Source organism: Anopheles merus, chromosome 2L, assembly GCF_017562075.2.
Source record: "Anopheles merus strain MAF chromosome 2L, AmerM5.1, whole genome shotgun sequence".
NCBI lineage: Eukaryota > Metazoa > Arthropoda > Insecta > Diptera > Culicidae > Anopheles > Anopheles merus.
In genome coordinates this window covers 54,044,373-54,066,298 of record NC_054083.1, presented here as the reverse complement: position 1 = coordinate 54,066,298, position 21,926 = coordinate 54,044,373, and the positions used below count along the sequence as shown (strand labels likewise).

At 37.5% G+C, this 21,926-nt stretch overlaps 4 protein-coding genes and 2 long non-coding RNA genes across 11 annotated transcripts in view; 4 read left to right on the top strand and 2 right to left on the bottom strand.

Annotated features, from left to right (window-relative positions):
* Positions 1-595: 595 nt before the first annotated feature.
* On the top strand, positions 596-6,915 carry LOC121592967 (hornerin). 4 transcript variants are annotated; one of them, XM_041914942.1, is made up of 6 exons: positions 596-976; positions 2,222-2,592; positions 3,132-3,367; positions 3,440-3,536; positions 4,675-5,289; positions 6,338-6,915. In XM_041914942.1, the coding sequence occupies exons 1-6, from the start codon at positions 968-970 to the stop codon at positions 6,582-6,584; spliced, it is 1,575 nt and encodes a 524-aa protein (XP_041770876.1). In that variant the 5' UTR covers positions 596-967; the 3' UTR covers positions 6,585-6,915. The 4 variants fall into 4 exon arrangements, with proteins under 4 accessions (XP_041770876.1, XP_041770875.1, XP_041770877.1 ...); XM_041914941.1 differs by having other exon boundaries at positions 4,627-5,289; XM_041914943.1 differs by having other exon boundaries at positions 4,627-5,289; positions 6,312-6,474.
* LOC121592969 (beta-1,4-galactosyltransferase galt-1) lies at positions 6,904-10,276 on the bottom strand. Of its 2 annotated transcripts, none has more exons than XM_041914945.1 (7): positions 8,831-10,276; positions 8,556-8,754; positions 8,380-8,482; positions 8,038-8,244; positions 7,724-7,965; positions 7,238-7,639; positions 6,904-7,159 (listed from the first exon to the last, which is right to left on the bottom strand). In XM_041914945.1, the coding sequence occupies exons 1-7, from the start codon at positions 8,999-9,001 to the stop codon at positions 6,936-6,938; spliced, it is 1,548 nt and encodes a 515-aa protein (XP_041770879.1). In that variant the 5' UTR covers positions 9,002-10,276; the 3' UTR covers positions 6,904-6,935. The 2 variants fall into 2 exon arrangements, with proteins under 2 accessions (XP_041770879.1, XP_041770880.1); XM_041914946.1 differs by having other exon boundaries at positions 8,556-8,736.
* Positions 10,277-11,015: 739 nt separating this feature from the next.
* LOC121594410 lies at positions 11,016-11,446 on the top strand. The gene is made up of 3 exons (XR_006004968.1): positions 11,016-11,103; positions 11,177-11,287; positions 11,355-11,446. It is a non-coding gene; the product is annotated as an uncharacterized LOC121594410 (long non-coding RNA).
* Positions 11,447-11,486: 40 nt separating this feature from the next.
* On the bottom strand, positions 11,487-13,010 carry LOC121594409. 2 transcript variants are annotated; one of them, XM_041917611.1, is made up of 4 exons: positions 12,438-13,010; positions 12,293-12,368; positions 11,827-12,221; positions 11,487-11,621 (listed from the first exon to the last, which is right to left on the bottom strand). In XM_041917611.1, the coding sequence occupies exons 1-4, from the start codon at positions 12,627-12,629 to the stop codon at positions 11,487-11,489; spliced, it is 798 nt and encodes a 265-aa protein (XP_041773545.1). In that variant the 5' UTR covers positions 12,630-13,010. The 2 variants fall into 2 exon arrangements, with proteins under 2 accessions (XP_041773545.1, XP_041773546.1); XM_041917612.1 differs by having other exon boundaries at positions 11,532-11,621; positions 11,907-12,221.
* A 1,164-nt stretch (positions 13,011-14,174) lies between these two features.
* On the top strand, positions 14,175-15,979 carry LOC121594353. Its single transcript, XR_006004940.1, has 2 exons — positions 14,175-14,803; positions 15,408-15,979. It is a non-coding gene; the product is annotated as an uncharacterized LOC121594353 (long non-coding RNA).
* A 3,085-nt stretch (positions 15,980-19,064) lies between these two features.
* LOC121594351 overlaps positions 19,065-21,926 on the top strand; it is a 32,515-nt gene continuing 29,653 nt past the window's right edge. The window contains exon 1 of the mRNA XM_041917524.1: positions 19,065-19,086. Within this exon, the coding sequence (XP_041773458.1) occupies positions 19,080-19,086 (7 nt within the window). The 5' untranslated portion in view covers positions 19,065-19,079. The remainder of the gene's footprint in view (positions 19,087-21,926) is intronic.

The following is a 21,926-nucleotide window of genomic DNA, read 5'->3' as shown; positions in this document are numbered from 1 at the left end:
TATGCGGCTCATTCCGGCAAGGGTTAGTAGTTGCGGTCTGTGAACTTGGCACAATGATCCTTCTTCTCTTCCTCTTTTTCTACCTTTTTCATACACACGCTACACACAGAGGGTAGAACTATTTTTTGAATACGGTCTACTAGCTTATGGCCACAACTATTTATGTGATGTATGTTGGAATGTAATTATAAGGGATAACACAAACCAGCTAAATAAGGTGGACATATCTCTCCCTCTCTCTCTATCTCTCTCTCTGTCTCTCTCCTTCTCTTTATCTTTCTATCTGTATATGTCTATCTCTCTCTCTCTCTCTCTGTCTCTCTCTCTAACATGCCACACATTTCAGGCACAAATGGCATTGTTCAGTGAGATGAAACAAAACATAAACACTTCTCTCTACTGGTGCTACTGGCGGGTAGAGAACGTGACAAAAGGTAGATAGGGAACAGGGTTAAAAAGTGTATCGCGAGAAAAAGGTTTGCTTTTTGCTTAAAAATCCCCCCACCTCACCCCCCATCCGTCGGCTTTCCACCAGACTAGTGTGTGGGGTGATGATGATGGACTCGAATTAAGAGGGTATTATATAAAATGGTTTGTCCAGGAAAGTTCTTGCTCGATTCCACTGTCGATCGTCGGCTGTGGTGGACATTTGGTGAAGCCAGACTTTTGTTATGTGCCTGTCTCAGCGTGAAGTGTTTGAGTTTTGTGCGTTATGTTACCTGGGAACGGTTAGTGTACTTGAAGAGCCAAGTTTTGTGTGACAAAGTATTTCGCAAAAAATTCCCACACCATCTAGGTTTCTTCGCAAATTCATTCAGTCGCGTGGCCGTGAACGGGTCTTGTGAAAATTATAGTTCCCAAATGATACTGAATCGCGTGGAAATTGAGAAAATATCAAGCGAAGATTTGGTACCGACTGATAAAACAAACTACGTTACTTTAAATATTTTCCACTGAAATCAACAACATGTTCAAGGTAAGTTTGTGAAATATTTCTCGAAACTGAAAAACGAATAACATTAATCTAGAAACGTGTAATTCATATATTGTTCAAATATAATATCAAATATATTGTTGGTGCTCACTACAAGAGATGTGATATCGTTGTTTCACTGTCGTTAAAGTAGTGTTTTAAAGTGTACGTCAAAGTTGTACTTAAGTATGTCTCCATGATTTTGTGTGCTTCATCCAGCCCGCACTACACTAGAACAGACACTATTTCCGTATTTGTCAATTGTCATTTCGCGAATGGTGTGTAATAGAGTAAATGGAGCGTGAAATCTATTATTTTCAATACAATTTCCACGATTATTGCTGTAAGCTTACATGGGATCGTTTTGTGCCAGTGTCCGATTGTTCAAAATAAGCTATTGGATGTTGTAATACCATACAATATAATGACGAGAGAGAAATTGTGACTCCTTTCGTGGCAAGTTCGGAACAGCCGTAAGTGAAGTGCATGGCAATAAAATAATACAGTCGACACAAAACTATTTATATGACAACATACATATATGATGAACCTTCTCATCCACTTCACCTTTACCCACGAAAACAAAAAATGACCCATTTGTTGTAAGGTTTTGGACTCGTAATATCGTAATTTCATTCACTACATATTACATCAAACAAAATCTGCTACTCTTACGCCAGATTTTACGCCAACGGAACGAATTCATTTTACTTTGTTATTCCAACTTTAACATTCAAATGTTCTGCGAGACCATTCATGTCGTTGATCGTTTAGAATGGAGTAGAACTAGGCTGTGAGGAGAAAAAAGCACATGCTCGTTGTTTTTTGTCAAACTTACGTAAACATGCTCGTGCACGCATGATACGCTTTATTAACCATGCATAAATTCATATGGACGGATGTGGACCTAGCACGGGCACTAGGGATTATATGTGGGGTGATACGTCAATAGTGACTGGACATCATTAATGAGTGAAACGTTATATTACTTTGCCCATGGTTGCGGGAGTGCTTGCATGTGGGTGTATTTTAATTTTCAATTGCCCAATTTGACTATTTTATCATGGCCACATCTCTTTGACTCTAAGTATAATTTAAAACACAAAAAAGAAAAAAAAGATTGGTTTGTAATTACGAGAAGGTCATACGAATATTAAATTGATAATTTTAGTGGCAAATTATTTGCTGTAGAATTTTGAATAGATCGTTCTTATGTATTCATCACCATTTTTTCATCATAAACGGTAGCTTACAGGAGCACTATTTCTACTGGTAGTGCATCTAGCACGTGCCAACCTGGCCGCCGAAAGTACTGTTACGTCAGCAAAGCTCATCAACGCTCCGCCACCATTGCCCACTACATCTCTCGGTAGCCTTTATCGAAGTGCCAGAGATGACTACAACTCAAGAAGGCACTGTTCAAATTGTGGGCCAGGATATGAACGCGATATGCGCAGCTATGGACGCCCTACGGGTATTACAGGATACTACAGTGGTATGGGTCCAATAGAAGATGACCGAAACTGGTACTATCGTCCGGAAAGCTTTGATGATCGTTACCGGGGTGCAGGAATGCACGCATCGTACTCAGGATCATATCGACAGTCTCCGTATATGGGGTAAGTTAAAGGGATTAATGGTAGGCAATTCTAATTGAGACACTTTCATCCATCCATAACTTGAATGCACGGAAAAGTTTTCCTCAAGCCGGTAGAAGTGAAGTGACAGAATTAGTGTGCGTAAAGATGTCTGATTTACTGATGGTTAAACAAAGATAACAATTAACAATAAATACTGATGGTGAAGTTAACAATTTAAACGATGATGAAATCGTATTGACCCATTTTGAATGACCACAACCAACTTCTCTTCTTCTTCTTTGGCACAACAACCGCTGACGGTCAAGGCCTGCCAAGTACCCACTAGTGAAGAGAGCTTGGTTTTCAGTGACTTATTGTTACCATAGTAGGATAGTCAGTCCTACGTATGGGGGCACGGTCTATTCGGGACTTGAATCCATGACGGGCATGTTGTTACGTCGTACGAGTTGACGACTGTACCACCAGACCGGCCCCACAACCGACCACAACCAACACTTTATGTTTTAACCAGTTCACCACCAACTCATGCATAAGAATGTGATATATTTCTCTTTCAGATACGAATATGATCGCTATATGAATCGTCCGGATGATCGAGGATATGGGTATGGTTACCCAGCCATGGCAATGCGAGCCGGCTACTATGATGGAGGCGTCAGTCGAATGCCGTACTATCCGGAAATGATGCGCGGCTATGGTTATCGTGGCAACGGATACGATAATCTCGATCCTCATTACGAGTACTACATGACACAACGTGGTGGAGGTAGTCCTATTGGAATGAACAACAGGGGTAATACCATTTTTGAAATCCAATAGAAATGCAATAAGTAATTGCGTTTTCTGTGCTTGCACTCCCATTCAGATCGAATGTATGGCAATCAAGGTATCTATGACGATCGTATGAGCTACGGTGGACAGTACGACCAGAAGAATTTCCGACCTTGGGATCAAACATACAGGTACTACCCCACATACAGCTACAATCCTTATTATAATTATTATAATTATTATTAGTCGCTTTATACCTTCACTCGAGGTATTATAATAACTTGTGCTTTGTAAACCAGCATGCTTAATTCCAAATTCAATGAACTTTATTTATTAGTGCATTAACGTCAACATGGCTTTATGAGTTTCTTTGTTTATAATTGTGGTTTGTGTAAATATATGCATTTTTCTGTTACGCATTTTAAAAACTGTACATTTATTCTGGTGTAGACCGATTAACAACATTAAATACTGTTCTTTGTTTAGGCGTGTTTTAAGCATAAACAACACTGCTTTTTTAGGCATGTCAACACAAATATTACAAAACATAATGCGTAATTTTATTAACTAACTAGTTTTTCATATTACAAACAATAAAAAAAGTCAATAGCATTGTTTGGACAACTTTATGTAAATCATAGTAACGAAATCTCATCCGTTCCGATGAAATGAGCCAATGAAATTATCCCTCCTGTTTGCAAATTCAATGAATACATCAAGAAAAATTGAGAAACATAATAAGATATTTAATATTTCGTGTTTTATTAACTGTCAACGAAAGAGACTGTGTTTCAACCCATTTATCAATGTAACATTTTCGAGGACACCTAACAAGTTTGTTCTTATTCAATCATGCATCATTTAAGTTTGTACAATACACAATACCATTCTATGCATTCATCATTCCTAAAACTATGCTGCTTGTTAATGTTTGTTCGTTGTATATAGGCTATAGCGTTAAACTATTAGCAAATGCAATGGGAATAGTTGGTTGAATGCTAACAAGTTAGTATTATGTTGTTCAATATTGAGGCAACTAATTTTCTGCACAGATAGGTACGTTAGAAGCAATATTATAGTTGGCATATATTTGTTATACATAGAATCATATATATGTTGTGTATATTTAGAAAAAAAAAACTTGTGTGAAAATTCTAGAGTAAAACAAAACATAGAACCCTAACATTTGATGCACTAACATCCATTGGTTGCAGATGTTTAATTGAATATACATGTATAAATATATACTTTTATCGACACCCATCCTCCTTCAACCCTCAGAGGAATTTCTGGTTTTGATAATTCTGGACGTGGTTATTATTTTGCAAGTCGTCCATCTTCTCCATCACAACCACCACTATCATCACCTTCATCCCCCTTGTCTGCACATGCATCACACCATGCCCACTCACATCAAGCGTCGGAATCAGGCTACGGAGATCAACACAACGGTCACGATCAACGTCCTGCAGATCATGCGAATCCTGCCAACTATCGTCCCGTAGCACCTGCACATCATCAACATCAATACACTGGATCGGATCGCCCCGATTATGAGCCATCGGACTATACGCAAAACTGTTGTAAAAATCGCCACCCAGAAACAGTTGCTCACGGCCACACAAATCAAGGCAGTTCTTACGCTGTACACAACTCCCCGGGGCCCAGTGCAGGAAGTTATGGTAGTGGGGCAGGTGCTCAAAGACCCTCCAATTCTGCTGGTAGCTGGCATTACGCTAGTAGCGGAACAACGGGCTCCGGCAGTGGTAGCCATGGTGTGAGCAGTGGCCATGTTGGGGTAAATATTAACACTCATGGATCTTACGGTGAGGCTCATAGCGCTCCAGGACAATATTCAGGAGGAGGAGGTAGTGCTACTGCCCATGAGTACGGGACCAATCGCGGTAGCGATAATCGTCGAGAAACAGATCACCGGCAACAAAGGTATGTAGTATCTGTCTTAGGTCGTTAAAATGCTTGGCATGGAACTAATACAGGATCGATGTGAATCAGTTGGAGCAACTACATGCAACTAACCATAACATAGAATATCAGAATAGCAAAACTCATGACACATACTGTTTTATTGTATTGGTGGAAAGATAACATCTTCAATTCGTATTTTCTTGATTCAATGCACTTTCGTTAGTAAAATAGCAAACTGAAATATGTTTTAAGTATAAAAGGTAAGATTAAACAACAAGTAGTGCACTTTTAATCTCCACATTTACTTCGAAGAACCAATAATTTATGTTATTTTTATAGCACAAACAATAAAAATTACACAATAAACAATCTAAATATAAATAACAAGTATGAGCTGTTTGTATCAAATACCATTACTTCAAATAACAAATATGAGCAGTAATTTATATTGTTTGCTCTGTAGCAATAACACTACCTCTTCAATAAAACTATTTCAAATCATAATCTTATTCAATCAGCATATACACAGCATTTCACAACCCCCGCACATCGTTTCACAATCACATAGTCCTAAATGATAGATTTTTGCAGCAGCGGCTAAACACTTGCACCACCACACCTGATAAGCTTGTCATTTAGCAAAGCAGCATAACGGAAAGGAATTATCGGAAGAAAATGGTAGCGCTATGAAAGACACCTTTCCTTGTGATAACGCTACTTTTCCTCTGGTAGTGTAAATTACACTTAAATGATTATGCAGAGCATGCGAATGCATTTTTATGAATATGTTTAATTTTCCAATCAGTTCGTATGCGTATCGTAATTGATAAACGAACTTTTATACTGCGTGCCAGGACAAACCAAATTATCAAACCGACGTAGATTGCTTCCATACAAATGAAACGCTATGTAATGTATCCGTTTTCATTGCCATTAGGTCATGGAGAATACGAGTCTTTGCGATGGTATCGCTTGATGCTTTAGTAGTTCCCCACCCCCCTAAATTAAAGATGTCCCTATTTCCTAACCATTAAAAGCAGAGCAATATTACTTTCTCCTTTACTAGCGTTGCCTATGGTGGACGTCCGCGGCCAGCGTCACTAGGGGACACCAGCTATCTGATGGATCGTGATAACATTCAGAGCAATAGAGTTTCCTTGGGTCAGGAATCCGAACGAACTATTGACGACGATAGCGATACGCGTGCCAAATCAGACAATAGATCCTCTACATCTGATGTACCAAAGGATAAAGACGGAATTGTTGAAAGCGTTGAAAGTACCGAGTCAGAGAACAAAACTCCAAACGCATAACGCTTGGTAACGGTAGCAATAGAATGACTCAGGATACGGAATAAATTCAACAGCCTCGCGCAAAGACGGCTTGCATGGGACAACAGAAGCCAACGGTAGCATCTTCGGAATTATCAGATCCTTCTATCAACGCTGGATGCTGAGGGAATAACACGGTAAAACTAAAACACAGGGCAAGAAAATGAACAATGACACAGTCTCTCTGGCCAGGGATGGTGTGTTTTTCTTCATTTCCAACTACCATCGATCTTCTAAGCCCACCTATGTCCTCCAGTACGTAGCATTTTAGGCATAAGGTAATTTATAAGTCAAATAAAGCTCTCAAAAATCACTTGTAATGCATTTGCCGTTTTATCGAACTGATGCAGTTCGGGTATAGTGTTCTCCTAGGGGACACATAGTCGTCTCAGGAAAGATAAGTGCACACTGCGCATTCACCCTTCGCCATATTGCATCTCCAAACCGCTCCCGGACTCGGTTATCTAGTACAACGTTTTCAAAGTCGTATCCCAAGCTGCCATCGCGATAATGCATCAAAAGTCCTTCATTTTCCGGTACGGCATATTCGTGAGTATCTGTAATAATTTTTAATGAAAACGTGCTTAATTCAAACCATTTTGTGAACGGGATCGTTAAACCATAACGGTTCTTACCTCTTACCGCCTTCCAGACAAAATGATTACCAGCTTCTAGGACGTTGCGACCCTTCAGCACATATTTGCTGCGGTTGTGATGTAAAAGAGGGTTTTTCGTGCGCACATTACGCACCTGTGTGTAGAGGTAAGTATTGTTTGCCCACGGTGGAACCTTTGAGAAATCAGGCGAATAGATGTCGTAGAAAAACACACCTTGGAAGTTGAACGAATGCACATCGTATCGGTCTTTTGTTTGCAAATACTCCAGAAGCGTTTCGTTATCACTGGTCGGAAATAGCAGTTCGTCGAAATCGACTATCGCTGTGTATTTAAACCCTCCGGCAATTGTAGCACGATAAAAGCAATCATTTAGGGCCACAAATATGCCTTCGTAGCGCAGCTCGCTCTCGAACTTGTATCCTATGAACGTAAAATCTTGGAGTTAACTTTTCATTTATAGAGAAATTCCTAGTTAAATAGGTAGTACTATTTGCTACAACCTACCTTCGAAATGCCAGTCCAAAACCTGTACCAGCCCAGAGGCTTGATAGTGTCGCAACACGGTGTCTACTTCTGGTGTAGCCGATTTGTTATACACGTAGAACCGTTCTGCTCCATTCATTTGGTAATATTCAAAGAATTCCACCACTCGAAGAGCATGTGCAAAGTCGTGATGCATTGGACCAACGCAAACAGCCAATGATCGGGTGGGAGCAGATCGGAGAAGTCGGTCCGTGGTAGGGTATCTGCAACATCGAAGCGGTTTGATAATGCGATTTTCCTGCTGTTATACTTTACCATGCTACTGATTACCCTACTTTATACGAACAAAGCTGGTTGCTTCCCGCATGCTGGGCTCAGAAAGATAGCTTAAAGCTACCTCGTCCGGTAGGCGGGCTTCGCGTTTAGTAATATTTCCGGCAAGTTTGCATATCACATAACTGGCGGCAAATTCCATCTTCCAATGCTCATGAACCGCTTCAACCCGGTCCGCTTGATGTTGCGCTACATAGGTGTTATCTGATCTGTTGATATGTGTGTTATCACGTTTATTAGGGAAAAAAAAGAAATCAGATACACTCGTGTTAGTCACAGGTAACCCTTTTTTCAAAATTTTGTTACTGATAGCACAAGTCACGTAAATGAACCATGCAGCCTACCTAAAATTGCAAAATATGTCTCCTTTTTGTACGTGAAACGGCAATATTGCAAAGATACGAACACTGCCGAACGGAAGAAATCCATCTGGCGTAGGGAAGGACTCTTAAAGCAGGTTTGAAAACGCTGTTAGCAACGTCATGTTCGGTTGCTGAGCGATCCACACACCGATACTCACCAACCACCTCAAGCCGGGGATCAAAATAAGCTGAATATATTTTAAACCTTTTTTTCGGTTCACCAATCGGTAGCCAGCGATCACGTTCTCCTGTATCTTCACCTTGTAACCAGCTTTCATTTCCAAACGTTAAGGATACGGAACGCTGATACAGTGGTAGTGTTTGATGGATGTACTTTTGCTGCAAATCGTCACAGAACTGTGTTTTGATTTGATTTGTTTTTTTAGCTATCACTTACACACTCGTCGGGATGAGCGTGGTTAAGCATACTTACAAACAAAACTCGTCGGTAATAAAGCAGCCCGAGGGCTGTCAACAGAATAAGAGACAATACGCCATATTTTCGCGTAAATCGATTTGATACTAACGAGTGCACAAAAATCACTGGTTTAGAACGGGATTTGATGGAAATGTACGATATTTCTCTAACCATTTTGGGTCGCATTTAATACTGTGTATCGCAACTAACATACACGTTCCGAACGCATTATCTTACTGAGCAACAAAAGGTCGCAATCTATCCACGCCCTGAGTGACACCTGTGCATTGGTACGATGGCCTTATCTTTTACTGATAAGCAAACAATAATGAGAGAGAGAGCGCCAAAATATGTTAGAGTGGTATGCATACATCAAAACGCATTAGGCGTCATCCATCAATTACGTAACGCTTAATGGGGAAAGGAGAGGGGCAGGTGTCGTCAAACGTTACGATTTGTTATATGGGGAAGACGTTTAACATTTGTTATGTAATTAATTTGTAATTAATAATTTGTGTTAATGTAACAAATCGTAGATGAAGTTAATGCAATTAGCTATTCTTTCGTCAGAGTTGATCATTGTTCATAATTTTATGGATCGAAAATGCTGCCAACAAATTCTAAATGCGAATGTTGACTGCTCGTTGGTCTTGGAGTTATTGAAAATAAGCCTTCTCGTTATGAGGCATATCAGTATCTAATTTATATTTCTAATTTATACAGCGCAAGCTAGATGTCGATATAATGTATGTGTCAAAATAATTCATACTTGTTGTCTCATCAAGTTTCGACCAGGCTACTTGTATGCCGTTTGAAATGTTGATAAACGTCCATAAATTGCAACAAAGTCCCCATCTTCCAACCTCTATCCATCAATGGGTAGAGGCTCCTAGGCTCATATAGGCTCCTCGACCCAAAACGCTTTTTGACAGATAAATTATACCAGCCTCTAGCTTCGACCCGCCGCCGCGAGATGGCGCCTACGTTCACAAAAATTACACTAGCGAGTACGGACAATGTCTCCCGGCCTTTAAACTGCTTCTCTGTCCGCGACAATCATTGGCGACACTTTCCATCTGTCAAACCGTCTACGTTTTAGCACAAACTGATCGATTGATCGCATAGAAAGAGTGCAGAGATCATTTACTCGGTATATTGTCAGCAAAATGCCCGGCTTCACGTCAGATACCCTACCGGACTATGAGCAAAGATGCCAGCTGTTGGGTCTGGACTCATTGGAGAAACGCCGTCACATTTCCCAAATAATGTTTGTTGCTCATATATAAAGGCCGGGCTACATTGATCGTACTCGCAAGTGTAATTTTGATTTTCACTAACGCATCTGGCGGCGGCTGGTGGAAGCTGATTTTGGTCATCAAGGGAACGGTCGCACCGGATCTCAAAATTAAGTACTTTTTTCATCGTTTTTTTATGCGAAAATGGCTGAAATACTTGCACAATATGTTTATCTATCAATTACAAAGCTTTTCCAGTCCAGTTAAAGTAAAAAACATGTAAAAATAACATATTTTCTAGAGCGGCTCCAAATTGTTTGGCAAAATGCTTCGGTCAGCCGCCGCCAGATGCGCTAGTGAAAATCGAAATTACACCAGAGAGTACGATCAATGTAGCCCGGCCTTAATGCTGTGGATTCACATATCATTCTTTCATTCCTGCATTTCTATGTTCCAATTCGTTCCTTACGCCCTCGTGCTCCTTTATTTGTTCCAAATCGACGCACTTCAGTTGGTTTAAATGACCCTTTATTACGTGCTGTGAGATTGTTTAATTCCTGCGCACACCTGTTTAACCATCACCTCTCCTTACCATCCTTCCAACCCATCCTCCGAGCAAATATTTAATAAGTTTAGTTAATAGGTATGTTGTTAAGAATTCAATTCAGACAGCAGTTATGTAAAATAAAAAAATAAAAAATAAAAGTATGGCTAACTTCGATTGTTTTGTCGTGAAACGCGAGGGCTGCGTTTCTGTGATCATTTCACAAACCCGCGACAATCACGGTTGCCCTTGATTTTGTTCTAAAACTGAGATCAGTTATTAGCAAAAGCGCGCGCCGAAAATTTGTCGCGGTAAGTTGGTCGTCTAGAAGCAGTGTTACGTAATTAATGGATGACGCCTTAGTCCTGTTTTTAGAACGGACTTTTTTTTTTATTCTACTACAGATAGAACAGCTACACCACATCGGTATTATTGCCGTCATTAAATATTAAATCTGTTTTGTATGCGTTGTGTATTGATGTAACTACTCGATAGAGCGTGATATTTCCGTAAGCTTCAGAACACCATGATATTGTGCAAAATGTGACCTGTTTGTAGTGCTTACACACCGATTATTCACAGTTGAGAATGAGCGATCACAACCGGTGGATCATCATGTTGCCGCTTTCCCTTTTGATGATACTCACGCTTTTAAAAGATGTTCGAGGCTTCGACCTATCTGATATGATGAAGGTAAAGATTTGGTTTACTCTATCCGACGGTAGTTTTAATTTGCTCTTTTTTACTACTTCTGATTTAGCAACTTACTGATTATTTTCAACGTTTTTTCAACACAACCATGCTACCGATGATTCGAAGATATGAACGACCCACCGAAAATCCACTTGCAGAATGGATTTAAATCACAAAACGTGTGTATATTTTTGTAAGGTCAGTGGTTTAAGCACGCAGATGGTGATAAGGTACATCCCTGTTCCTCTAAGTGTGGTAATACGTACGCCAGGTTAGCCAAGGACCGTCTGAGATGCCGTCTTAAAGAGTATCGATACAACACTCCGATGGTGTTCTGAAAAAGAAAAAGCCAAATCATAATTTTGACAATCGGTATTTACTGCTTGATTTTGAAGTTGAATAAAATTGATTAGTCTGCAAATATGTTAAATGTCTGCTTTGATATCTACTTGTCATTTTAAAAACTACCACAATATGTAGTTTTAATTGGAAAACTATCGCACTAGCATTATCAATTTTAAAACAAAAACAATAATTACCTGAAATAACAATGAGTCGTGTAACAACAATATTTTTAAAGTTAACCCATTTGAATTGATTCTATTAGAAAAGCTAGCACCTTGCTGTTGAACAGAAACGCAGTTTTCTACCATCGCCGTTATGTTGTTTAAATTAGCTTCCTTTAAAACTTCATACGGTTCAGACCGTTTGACGTGCAGCAATGAATTTAGACTAGACAATATATCCGAGGAAAATAGATCTAAACGTCGGGGATCGAAATCACTTTGTTGTCGTTTTTGGCATGGTGCATAAAGATCACCGGTAAAGCGTATTTCAATGCGAAACTGCGGTGTGCTATCCTTACTCATCGTTTCCAAAGCAGCATATTGACCATGCTGGTGCTCAACAACAGTAAGCAGAAATATATTTGTGTCTGAAGAATAAAAAGGAAAGAAAAGTTTAAACACATACCAGCGTAAACATTTAAACACACAAATTACAAACCTATTACAATCTTATATATTTTGCCGATTCCAATGGGTTTGTGGTCAGTAGCGACGAAAGTTACGAATTTCATCCACTTCAGTATGCAAAAATAATACACAAAATTTAATATAAATGCCCAATGATTGGATTAAATTGAAATTACCTTATTTGCAGTTTCTGCCATCATCACAAAGTCGTACAATTTGGAATGGTGCGATACATGATAGCTTTGGTAGCACTCTACTGCATACATGCTAGGTATTTCAGAAATGGGTGCATAATGCAGCATAAGCATAATACTAGCTACTCCAATAATTATTTTAAATGCTAAAGACGTAATAGTATGTTTTGCCATTTTCACGATCGTCTGGGTTCAAACAAATGAATTAACTCTGTTTTCCTTTTTTACGTTGTTACAATCACACAGCAAATAAATGTCCATTTAACTATTGTATTATAATTAAAGAACAATGTACGTAGCGCACTCGCTTCCAAACTAGCCTACAGTTCGTCAAACTTACAACTGAAGTGACGTATCGCTCAAGTCATGCCTGGAATGAAACCTTTCAATGGCAGCAGAAATCGATTGCGATGGTTTTGTTTTTTAAATGCTCTGTATACTCATACACATCGGTCAACAGCAACATAAACTTTGTAATTAAATCAAGATTTTACACATTTTAACTATATGTGTACAATAATAAAAGCATAACCATTTATATAATACTGCATTGTGTAAAAACAATGTGTCAGTTTTGTTATTGCTATTAGTCGATTGTATAGGTAGGATACATCGATAGCAATCAACGCTTACAGTATGGCACGCAAATAGATAATTTTGCGTGCAACCGGTATCACCTGGCGCTTATCACAATGACAGAACAGAGGATGGAACGGTATCTTGGGCGCCGTTGTAACGGGTTTTAAATGCAAGTTGTTCTATTGTCTGCTAGAACATCACAAAAGGACATCCTTTTCGTCCTATTTGTGCACTGTTTTCGCTACAAGATGACATGCTTTCGATTTTCTTAAGTATTATAACAGCTGGTTGCTACCTTTCTGTGTCTTCTCAACTTCAGCTGCGACGCAATTTTCGCTCAATTCAACGGCGCGCCGAAGATGCATAGCTGGGAAATGGCTGAAACCCTTGGCACATTTTTCATTTCTTATGGGGTGTATAATTCGCTGTTTTTTTTTTCTTCCTTCTAATGCCGAAAAGTGGTGCAAGCCGAGGTCCGTATGCAACCCCTATTTCTTTAAATTTACCTTTTCCCATAACACCACAAACCAAGACATCTACCGTGACTGGTTTTCGTTCCCTTGTACATTATATTCACATAACTAGGGAAGAAAGCAAGGACAATGCGGATGGTTCAATTGTCTTCCAACTGCATCAACTAGTCCGGGATTGTACCGTCCTGTCACATAAGAGGGGTTACTACCACTACATATCAAGTAATACAGAGTAACACCCGTAACTATCAAAGCCCATTTTAGCACATTCATGTTTCTAAATCACGTACCAATGTGCAAGTTTAACACAGTAAATAAAATAAGTAAAATTATTTGTTATAACTAATAGTTAGTTTTGTAAATATTATTTGTTCTTCTATACTTGTTATTCGGTATAATTTGACTAGCAAGTACTATAATCGAGCATATGGGCTATGACTATAATACATAGGGTATGTATGCTAGTAGTATCAGTCGTCGTAGTTGAAGACACTGTATCAATTAAGGTAGGGGAAAGTTTTCCCAGGATTTTTTATGATATTTTGTCGGAAATAAAAAGACCCTTCGGAACTATTCCCCTCTTAAATCAACTGCATAACGCATCATTCGGCCCTACCGTGGTTTCTTAGCCCCCTTAAAAGGAAATTTACCTCACCATATTCTTTATCCTGGCATTGGGTAAAGGGAACGGAATGCATGAATAGAATACTCATCTGGTTTTCTTTTGATGCAGAAAAACGTCGTAGTACGTTGCGATATGCTCTCATTTTTGTGATGAACAAAACAAAAAATAAAAAAGGTTTACAGGGGTCTTAAATCTGGGCATCAAGGAGCGTTTGCATCGTAGTGGTAGTAAGATAATGGTGGTGTGAAATCATTTTTCCCATGCCGGTACCATCGCAAACAGAAATAACTGCACATTGGTGGAGGGGTGTGCGTTGCGTATAGTTAAACGTATATAAACCCCGTACACGTAGAAAACATCACCCATAACCGTTTGTATCATCGAACCGTGTAGATCTGCTTTCGTATAAAGTACCAATCTTTGCAACGCAGTCTTCACTGGCTCGACTCAGGGCGCAAAACCTGGTCGAGCCAGGATTCTAACAGAACGCGAAATGTGTGATATTGCAGTGATGTAATTCAAAGTTGTAAATGTAAGCTTCAATTAATGTGGTGTTGGCTAAAACATTGTTGTTGAATATCAATCGCCTGAATTTTTCTGTTCATTCAGTAATGTGTGATAAAAACTGTTAAACTAAACTTGTAACACCTGTGGCTACAACAACGGAAGAGGTAAGTGTGGATTATTTATCTATATTATAACTTGTAGTTTGGTAATGTAGATCTTGTAAAATGCGCCTATGATTCGTGAGTCAGTGTATCAGTCAGTCTGTAACTCGACAGTCTATTAGACTATTAGATGACACATGTTCCATTCCATAACGAAATTTAGTCCAGAAACCAGAGTAGAAATGTTACCAAACGTCCTTTTGGATATAAATGACCGACTTATTCAAGTGCCATCTCGCCTCTCGATTGGGTGATCCAGCCTCCTACGCCAAGGAGGCGATCCAAAACGTGATTTGAGCAAATTACGGACCTGTTTTTAGCTCTTCCCAAAATCGTATAAAAAATTGCTAAAACAAGTTCACTTTCAATGCATACCATATTGCCTGATATTAAAACCACGCTTTCTGTAAAATATGTTTCCTTTGCTCTGGAAAAATTAATTAAGATATTTATTTTTTTAGTTTCATAAACCACTGATGATTGTAACATGAAACAATATTGCATGACATCACAGACATAATTACTTTAAATTGCTTTTATAAACATTACTAAAATGAAAATATATTGAAATTAATCATAACGATACGGAACCTTTTTTCAATTTTAGAATCGTTTACGCTATTCACTCACAAATGAAAATGCATTCCGCTATTGCAATTGGAGATCATCACACTGAAAGGAGAGTAAAGATAACACTGATTGCATCGATGGAGTGCTATTTTTTCTGAAGAATACATTTCTATGATTGGACTAGAGAGACTTTGATAAATCGTAAATATGACGTCAGCATCATCAACTGTAAACTGCTAGCTCCAACAAAATAAATACTTTAATTGTTGAGCTCAACTGGTGTACAACAGAATCTGCCATGAATAAGATGTTAGAGAAATCATAACATGAAGAGATTCTATCTAGGACGACAAACTTCAAGTCTGAACCATGGAAGCTGAACAATGGATACATAAAGCAGATACAACAAACCGCATTGGGCGCTGGACGATTGCACGCTGTTGGATATTTCCACTCTCCGTACATTATAAACTGTTGGTATTCAGCATTAACATAACCATTACTGGTATTTCAGTTCCCAAATGCATCATTTCACCGTTTTTTATATCGCACTACAAACAATTGACTGTTCTGCTGTTACATTTCGTTTGCTAACGTGTGCCTTTTTATTTTCATACAAAAGTATAGCGGCATAGTTGAGTAGGGTATTTTGACCTTCATGTCCATTTTTTAAATTCAATTTTGTTTTGTGATTGTTTTGTTTCTCGTTGGCTTTTACTAATTGTTGCATCGTTAAGTTTGGTGCCTGAACAATTTGTTAAGTTTCGTGTTATTACAATGAGTTACGCGTGATAGGGTCATCAACCTACAGCGAACATTTTGCTTTTTCATTTTTAGTACATTAAAAATGAAAAACCAATTATTGTTCCTGTCAGTTCGAAAACAGTTTTTCATAAAACTTACTTTGAGGAAAAAGTTTCTACAAAAATGTTAAGGTGAATTCTACACATTATGATCGTTGAGCAACAATCTTTTACGAGGATTGTTTTGTTGTTATTTTTGTTATTTATTATTGTTTTCTATTATTGTTACATTCTTCAATGTTAATATTACACATCTTTCAGTTACCGTTAGCTCTATTAAAGCTGTAGAGTTTTGCTAAATACAGTATTTTGCAAAGCCAACACTGTTTGTTATCCTTCATACAGCATTGTTTAAGGCCTGTTTTTGATGCTGTTGATGTACCTGCTTTTGTTTTCTTTTTCATTTGTGCTTATCGTTTGTTTTTGTTACTTTTCACAATGTTAATCAATGTTGGATTTTGCAGTTCTGAATTAGGGAAAGTATTTCAATGTTTACAATGTTTTCATTTTGGTTCTTGTTACTAATTCTCATGGACTAATGTTGGTCAATATAACTTGCCTCAGTACTATGCTTTCAAGTTGATCTAAATTATATTACCTTTTCAGTTTACTTATTTCGGCATAAATATTTCCTTATCCTTAATTGTGCGATAATTGTGATAAATTATACATCCTTGCGTTCGGAATAGCCCAAACAATCATTACGTTTATCAATTTCCAATATGTTCAACATAGTATTCCATAGCATCACAAAATACAACAAAGTGTTAATTTCTTTCTCCTGGCACAATCATATGATAGTATCATTATCCTGCATACGTAAAAATATGGCATAGCGCATAAATTGTTGTGACATGAAAATTTTATCATCTGTTAACTAGTTTTAAGAAGATAGTGTGAACAAAACAAGGAGATTCTTGGTGTACCATATAACGTAACACCGGAACATGGATGGAAGATAATAATAAAAAAGCCCAGAAAAAATAAAAAAAAAATTGATCTTTGAATCCCAGGTTGAAAATAGTAATGTAAATAAATTGATACACAGCATAGTTTTAGGCACTTTTACTCTTCGAAGCTATAATTTGATTTGAACGTCATAATCGAGAAACATTAACAGTTTAAATTTAAAACATTGAAAAAACTCAAATCTTATATTTACGACACTTATGTTATGTATTACATTATGTGTCTTTGGTTAGATAGTATGACCAATCAGCTCAAATTATTAATCATACTGTTTCTAACGTAATAATAAGCATGCTCGATTTGATGTTTAAATAAACAGAATCATTTCAATCAGGTGTAACGCTTTATCGGTTAAAATAACCTGTGTCTATGTGTATAATGACGCCAAAGTAAATGAAAGAAATGAAAACACCGTAATGCGCAAACGCTAGAACTGACATTAAGCTCTATCAGTTTGGCAGTTCCGCCAGCCTATAGCAAGTTACAAACAATGCAAAGAGAAACTAGCATTGGAACATATTTTTATGTAGCCGTATTATCACTAATTTAATTCATCTAAACCTTAGTGCCAATGTAGCAAACTGAACTAACTTAGAGCGGCTGGAATTATAAAGTGTTTGTGATACTAAATGTTTCTCTGAATTATTTTGTGTGCATATGTGCATGTGAGTTTGTATAGTTTTCATTTTTTTATTCGCTTACCGGAGTATCAACAGCTGACAATGACAGAGAAAATAAACCATTATTTGCTGAGTCTTTATGTAAAGAAAATAAACATAGCATAAGATGACATCAGAATGATTCAAGCAACTAAAGTCTAAAATGATTTGATCGAGTTGATAACAACTATCACCACAATGTAAGTAACAAACTACAAAATATCGCAGAGAGCTGGGACATATTTACAAATCAATCTAAACTACGCGGAACCGAGTCAGTATTTTGTCATCCGTCTGGTCATATTTTTAACTTGTGTTAGCTTTTAAGCCAACATATAATGTGAGTGATTGTAGTGTTGCATCGTAAGCCATATAAAGATTCGTAACAATTATTATATACCAAAGGCGAAACAGGTTGGTAGCAAATCACAGATCGACACAGGCAGTGCGCTGTGTTTTACGTATTGCATACATTTTGGCGTTTCAAATGCTTTGCGTATGCTATTCCATAACGCTTAAAAATACAGTTATTTTTTTAAAGAACTACACTGAGTGTAGTTGAATTTTTCAACTTGGAAAACCCCAAATTAAAAACTACATCATATAATGAACACCGCGATTTACATCTAACAGTTCAACAAGCTTTTTATGGAGGTAGCTCATATAATCCAATAATCTGTATAATTTTATATTTAATTCAAAATTAAACACGAGAAGAATATATTTTTACCTCTATTTTTCTCACAATGTAATGATGAAGCTATATTTTTACAATTAAATATGATGCTTGCCTGTTATCCCGTACTCTACATGATGTGTTCAGTCACTCGTTAATACGTTTGTATGTGTTGCGTACAACTACGAACAAAAAATAGATAGAAAAGCAAGACCGCTCGAGAAACTTAACGCCCATTTCTATTAGTTGTCTCATTATTGCAGTGCTACTGATTGGAAAGAGATCGTCCATTCACAACCATTTTGTACCAACAACACCATGTTGAAATTTTGTAAACTACATAAGTTTAAAAAGTCTTCCTCGAAACGAAGTGACCTTGGTGAAAGTGAATGTGTGCAAGAAACCCTTTTATCATTTGTGCGACAATATTCAACGCGATTTAGAAGGGGTTCTAGGACTAATAATGGTGTAAAATCTTCACGTTTTCAAAATCTTTCATCAACCTCGAGGTAAACAATTTGAACGAAAGCTCATCGGTTTGTAAACATGTTTTTAAGTTTTCTTGTGTCGTTCACAGTGCCTCACATGTTCAACATACTGTGATGTCAGGTAAATAATTACCTATGCATGTTACTTAAATATAAATCGCGCTATTTTCTAAAAAGTGACATCATTTTAAAACAATTGTACCATTGAATTATATCAGAAGTACACACATTTCCTCTTTAATCACAGTTTCTTCTACTTATACATGTCTTTTGATAATATGGCTTTCGTTCAAAACCAAAGCTCGACCGATCATGCGTATCATCTTATGAAATGAAGGACAGATCAAGCAGCTTTGTTATGGTGTCTGTGCGCAATAATACTAAAAAAACGGAGAGAATAAAATCCGTTACAAAAAAAGGAGAGTGAAATACAGCAATAGAGAGAAAGAGAGAGATAAAGATAGAGAGAGAGACAGAGAGATATAGAGATAGATAAAGAGAGAGAATAAATATACAGTAATACATGAAAATAATATGAGCGAGATAAAAAGAAACAAAGAAAGTAAAATACTGTAGCTAGAGCGACTACCATTAATTTCGATTGTTTTGTCGTTCTTGGGTACAATTAGGTGTTCTGCATTGTTTTATGCTTATGAACAAACGGAAACAATCTGCTTCCCAGAGCTTCTCCTTCGTTACTCTCTGAAGACAACAATCATGGAAGAGACGGTCCTAAGTTTAAGAATTAGTGTCGCCAACAGTGTGTCACGAAACAGAGAAACTGTGCCACAATTTCATTGAAAGTGTGGCCTTCGAGCAGTACGGTACGTCATTTGCTGTCTTCGTTGTAACACTTTCATGTTGTGTTTACATGTGTTGTTTTGTTTCGGTATCTCTGTTAATGTCGAACGGAATTGACTTTAGTTATTTTTTATACTAATATTTGAATCATAACACTAAATATGAAGTTAAAATGTCCTTCACCGTTGTGTATAACTTCGGAGTCAGATAATGCATTTCGAAAACGCTTGGAAGCTTGCAACTGCATGAGCGTTGGGAAGAAGAAGTATAGTGCAAGTTATAGTGCCACGAAAGATAGTGCATTTGAAAATGTTAAATGTGATACGTGCAAGAAACAAACCAGGCATCGATCGGTCGCATTTTTGAAGCGAATTGGCAACAATATTCTGATCCATCTCAGCACAGGAGCTAACTCGAAAACTTCAAACACCACAGACCATCAGGTTTATCGTGCTTTTGATGAGGACCGTTACATGCCACCTTCGTTGTACCGAGTTGTTACAAACCTCTCACCGCCATTGATGACTACTTCGACAGATGAAACCATCACCACCCTTCAAAATGATGCCAGAAACAACAGCGGTGATCTACGTGCTTTCTCAGTGGCCCTAGGCTCAACTTCTGACATACACGGCGATCGCGATCGATGCATCTACCGATCTTTTCACCAATATGTCTTCACACCACAGACTCACGTTGGAAATGGAAAATATACTATCGAACGGAAGCATAAAGTGAAGAAACGTGATCGTCTCCGAATGCAGAGTCAGCAGGAATCACAGCAGACCAATCAGGAATTCCGCAAAGGTCCGCAGAAGCAAATGAAGCCTGAATCTAAAACACAACGTGAATCGTTTGCGACGAATAGTGACATACGCACGGGTAAGGCATGCATAATAGTCAACAGAAACTTTCACATCATCTATCAAGATAAACAATAATATGCGGAAACAAATACAGCAAAACACTTTTAATCAAGTGTTGACTTCGTCGAGCAGTCTAAAATGTAAAGTAAGGATGGTTCTATATACGCAAATTACAATTGCAGGCTGTCAAAAAATACTCATTTTAATGTTTTTAATTATAACATTTAAAATATATTAAATATATAAATATATAGATATTATATTTAAAAGAGTATAATATCTGTAACAATGCCAATGAATAATTTTAGGATAATTTAATATAATGTAAACTTGGTATGCAGCAAATGCAAAACAGACTGAATAATACCACAATTCGGAGGTAATACATAATCGAACATGTTTCTTCGACTTGATACAAACAAAAAATAACAATGGTTTATGAGTCCCCTTCAAAGCACAAACATAACGTACCAATGAAAACATTATAAAGGGTGGCTGAAATTTGCAAATGAAACACACCTACATACCACAGCATTTGGAAACAACCAAGCCTCTTCCTTCAATCCTAATTCGTCTAATGGAGATTAATATTAGTAAATATTACTTTCTAAAAATTTGAAAGACTTAAAGTATTTTTTTTTTAACATACGTGAAGATACGAAGATCATCTTGATCATTTTGATTTATTTGAAATACTCGGATTGTCGCCTAAGCTACTCAAAAACTATCCATGATTAAAAGTAGCTAATTTGTGATGATTAACAGAGTCAATAGAATGATTAACAACAAATGACAAGGATAACAAGTTGAATCTTGGAAACATGAAAAAACAAAGGTTCATTAGAGTTATACTGTCGCCTCCTTAAATCAATACTTTAGAATTTATAAAAAAGAGTGTGTACGTTCGTTCTTATTTTTTCATATAGAAAAGAAAAAAATGAGTGCGTACGTTCTTTTTTTACATAGAAAAGAAACAGAAACGATTGGTATGATTCAGTTTTAAAATTATGACATACCTCTATAGTATATTTATATTGAACAAGTCTTTGAATAATGTATCAATTGTTAACCATTTACCTAAAAAGAGTTGTGTTACCATTTTTCTTGTATAAAAGATAGAGCACACCCAACTCCCAACCCAACACAGGTGCAAAAGCGGAAGTTGATCTTTTGTGTATGTTAATCGATAGTTCCGGCCCTGTCCTCATCCCTTTTCAGTGATCAGAACATCACAATCATGCAGTTCAATAGTACACTCCCGATATCCGGGGTAAAGAATGAAACGCACACAACG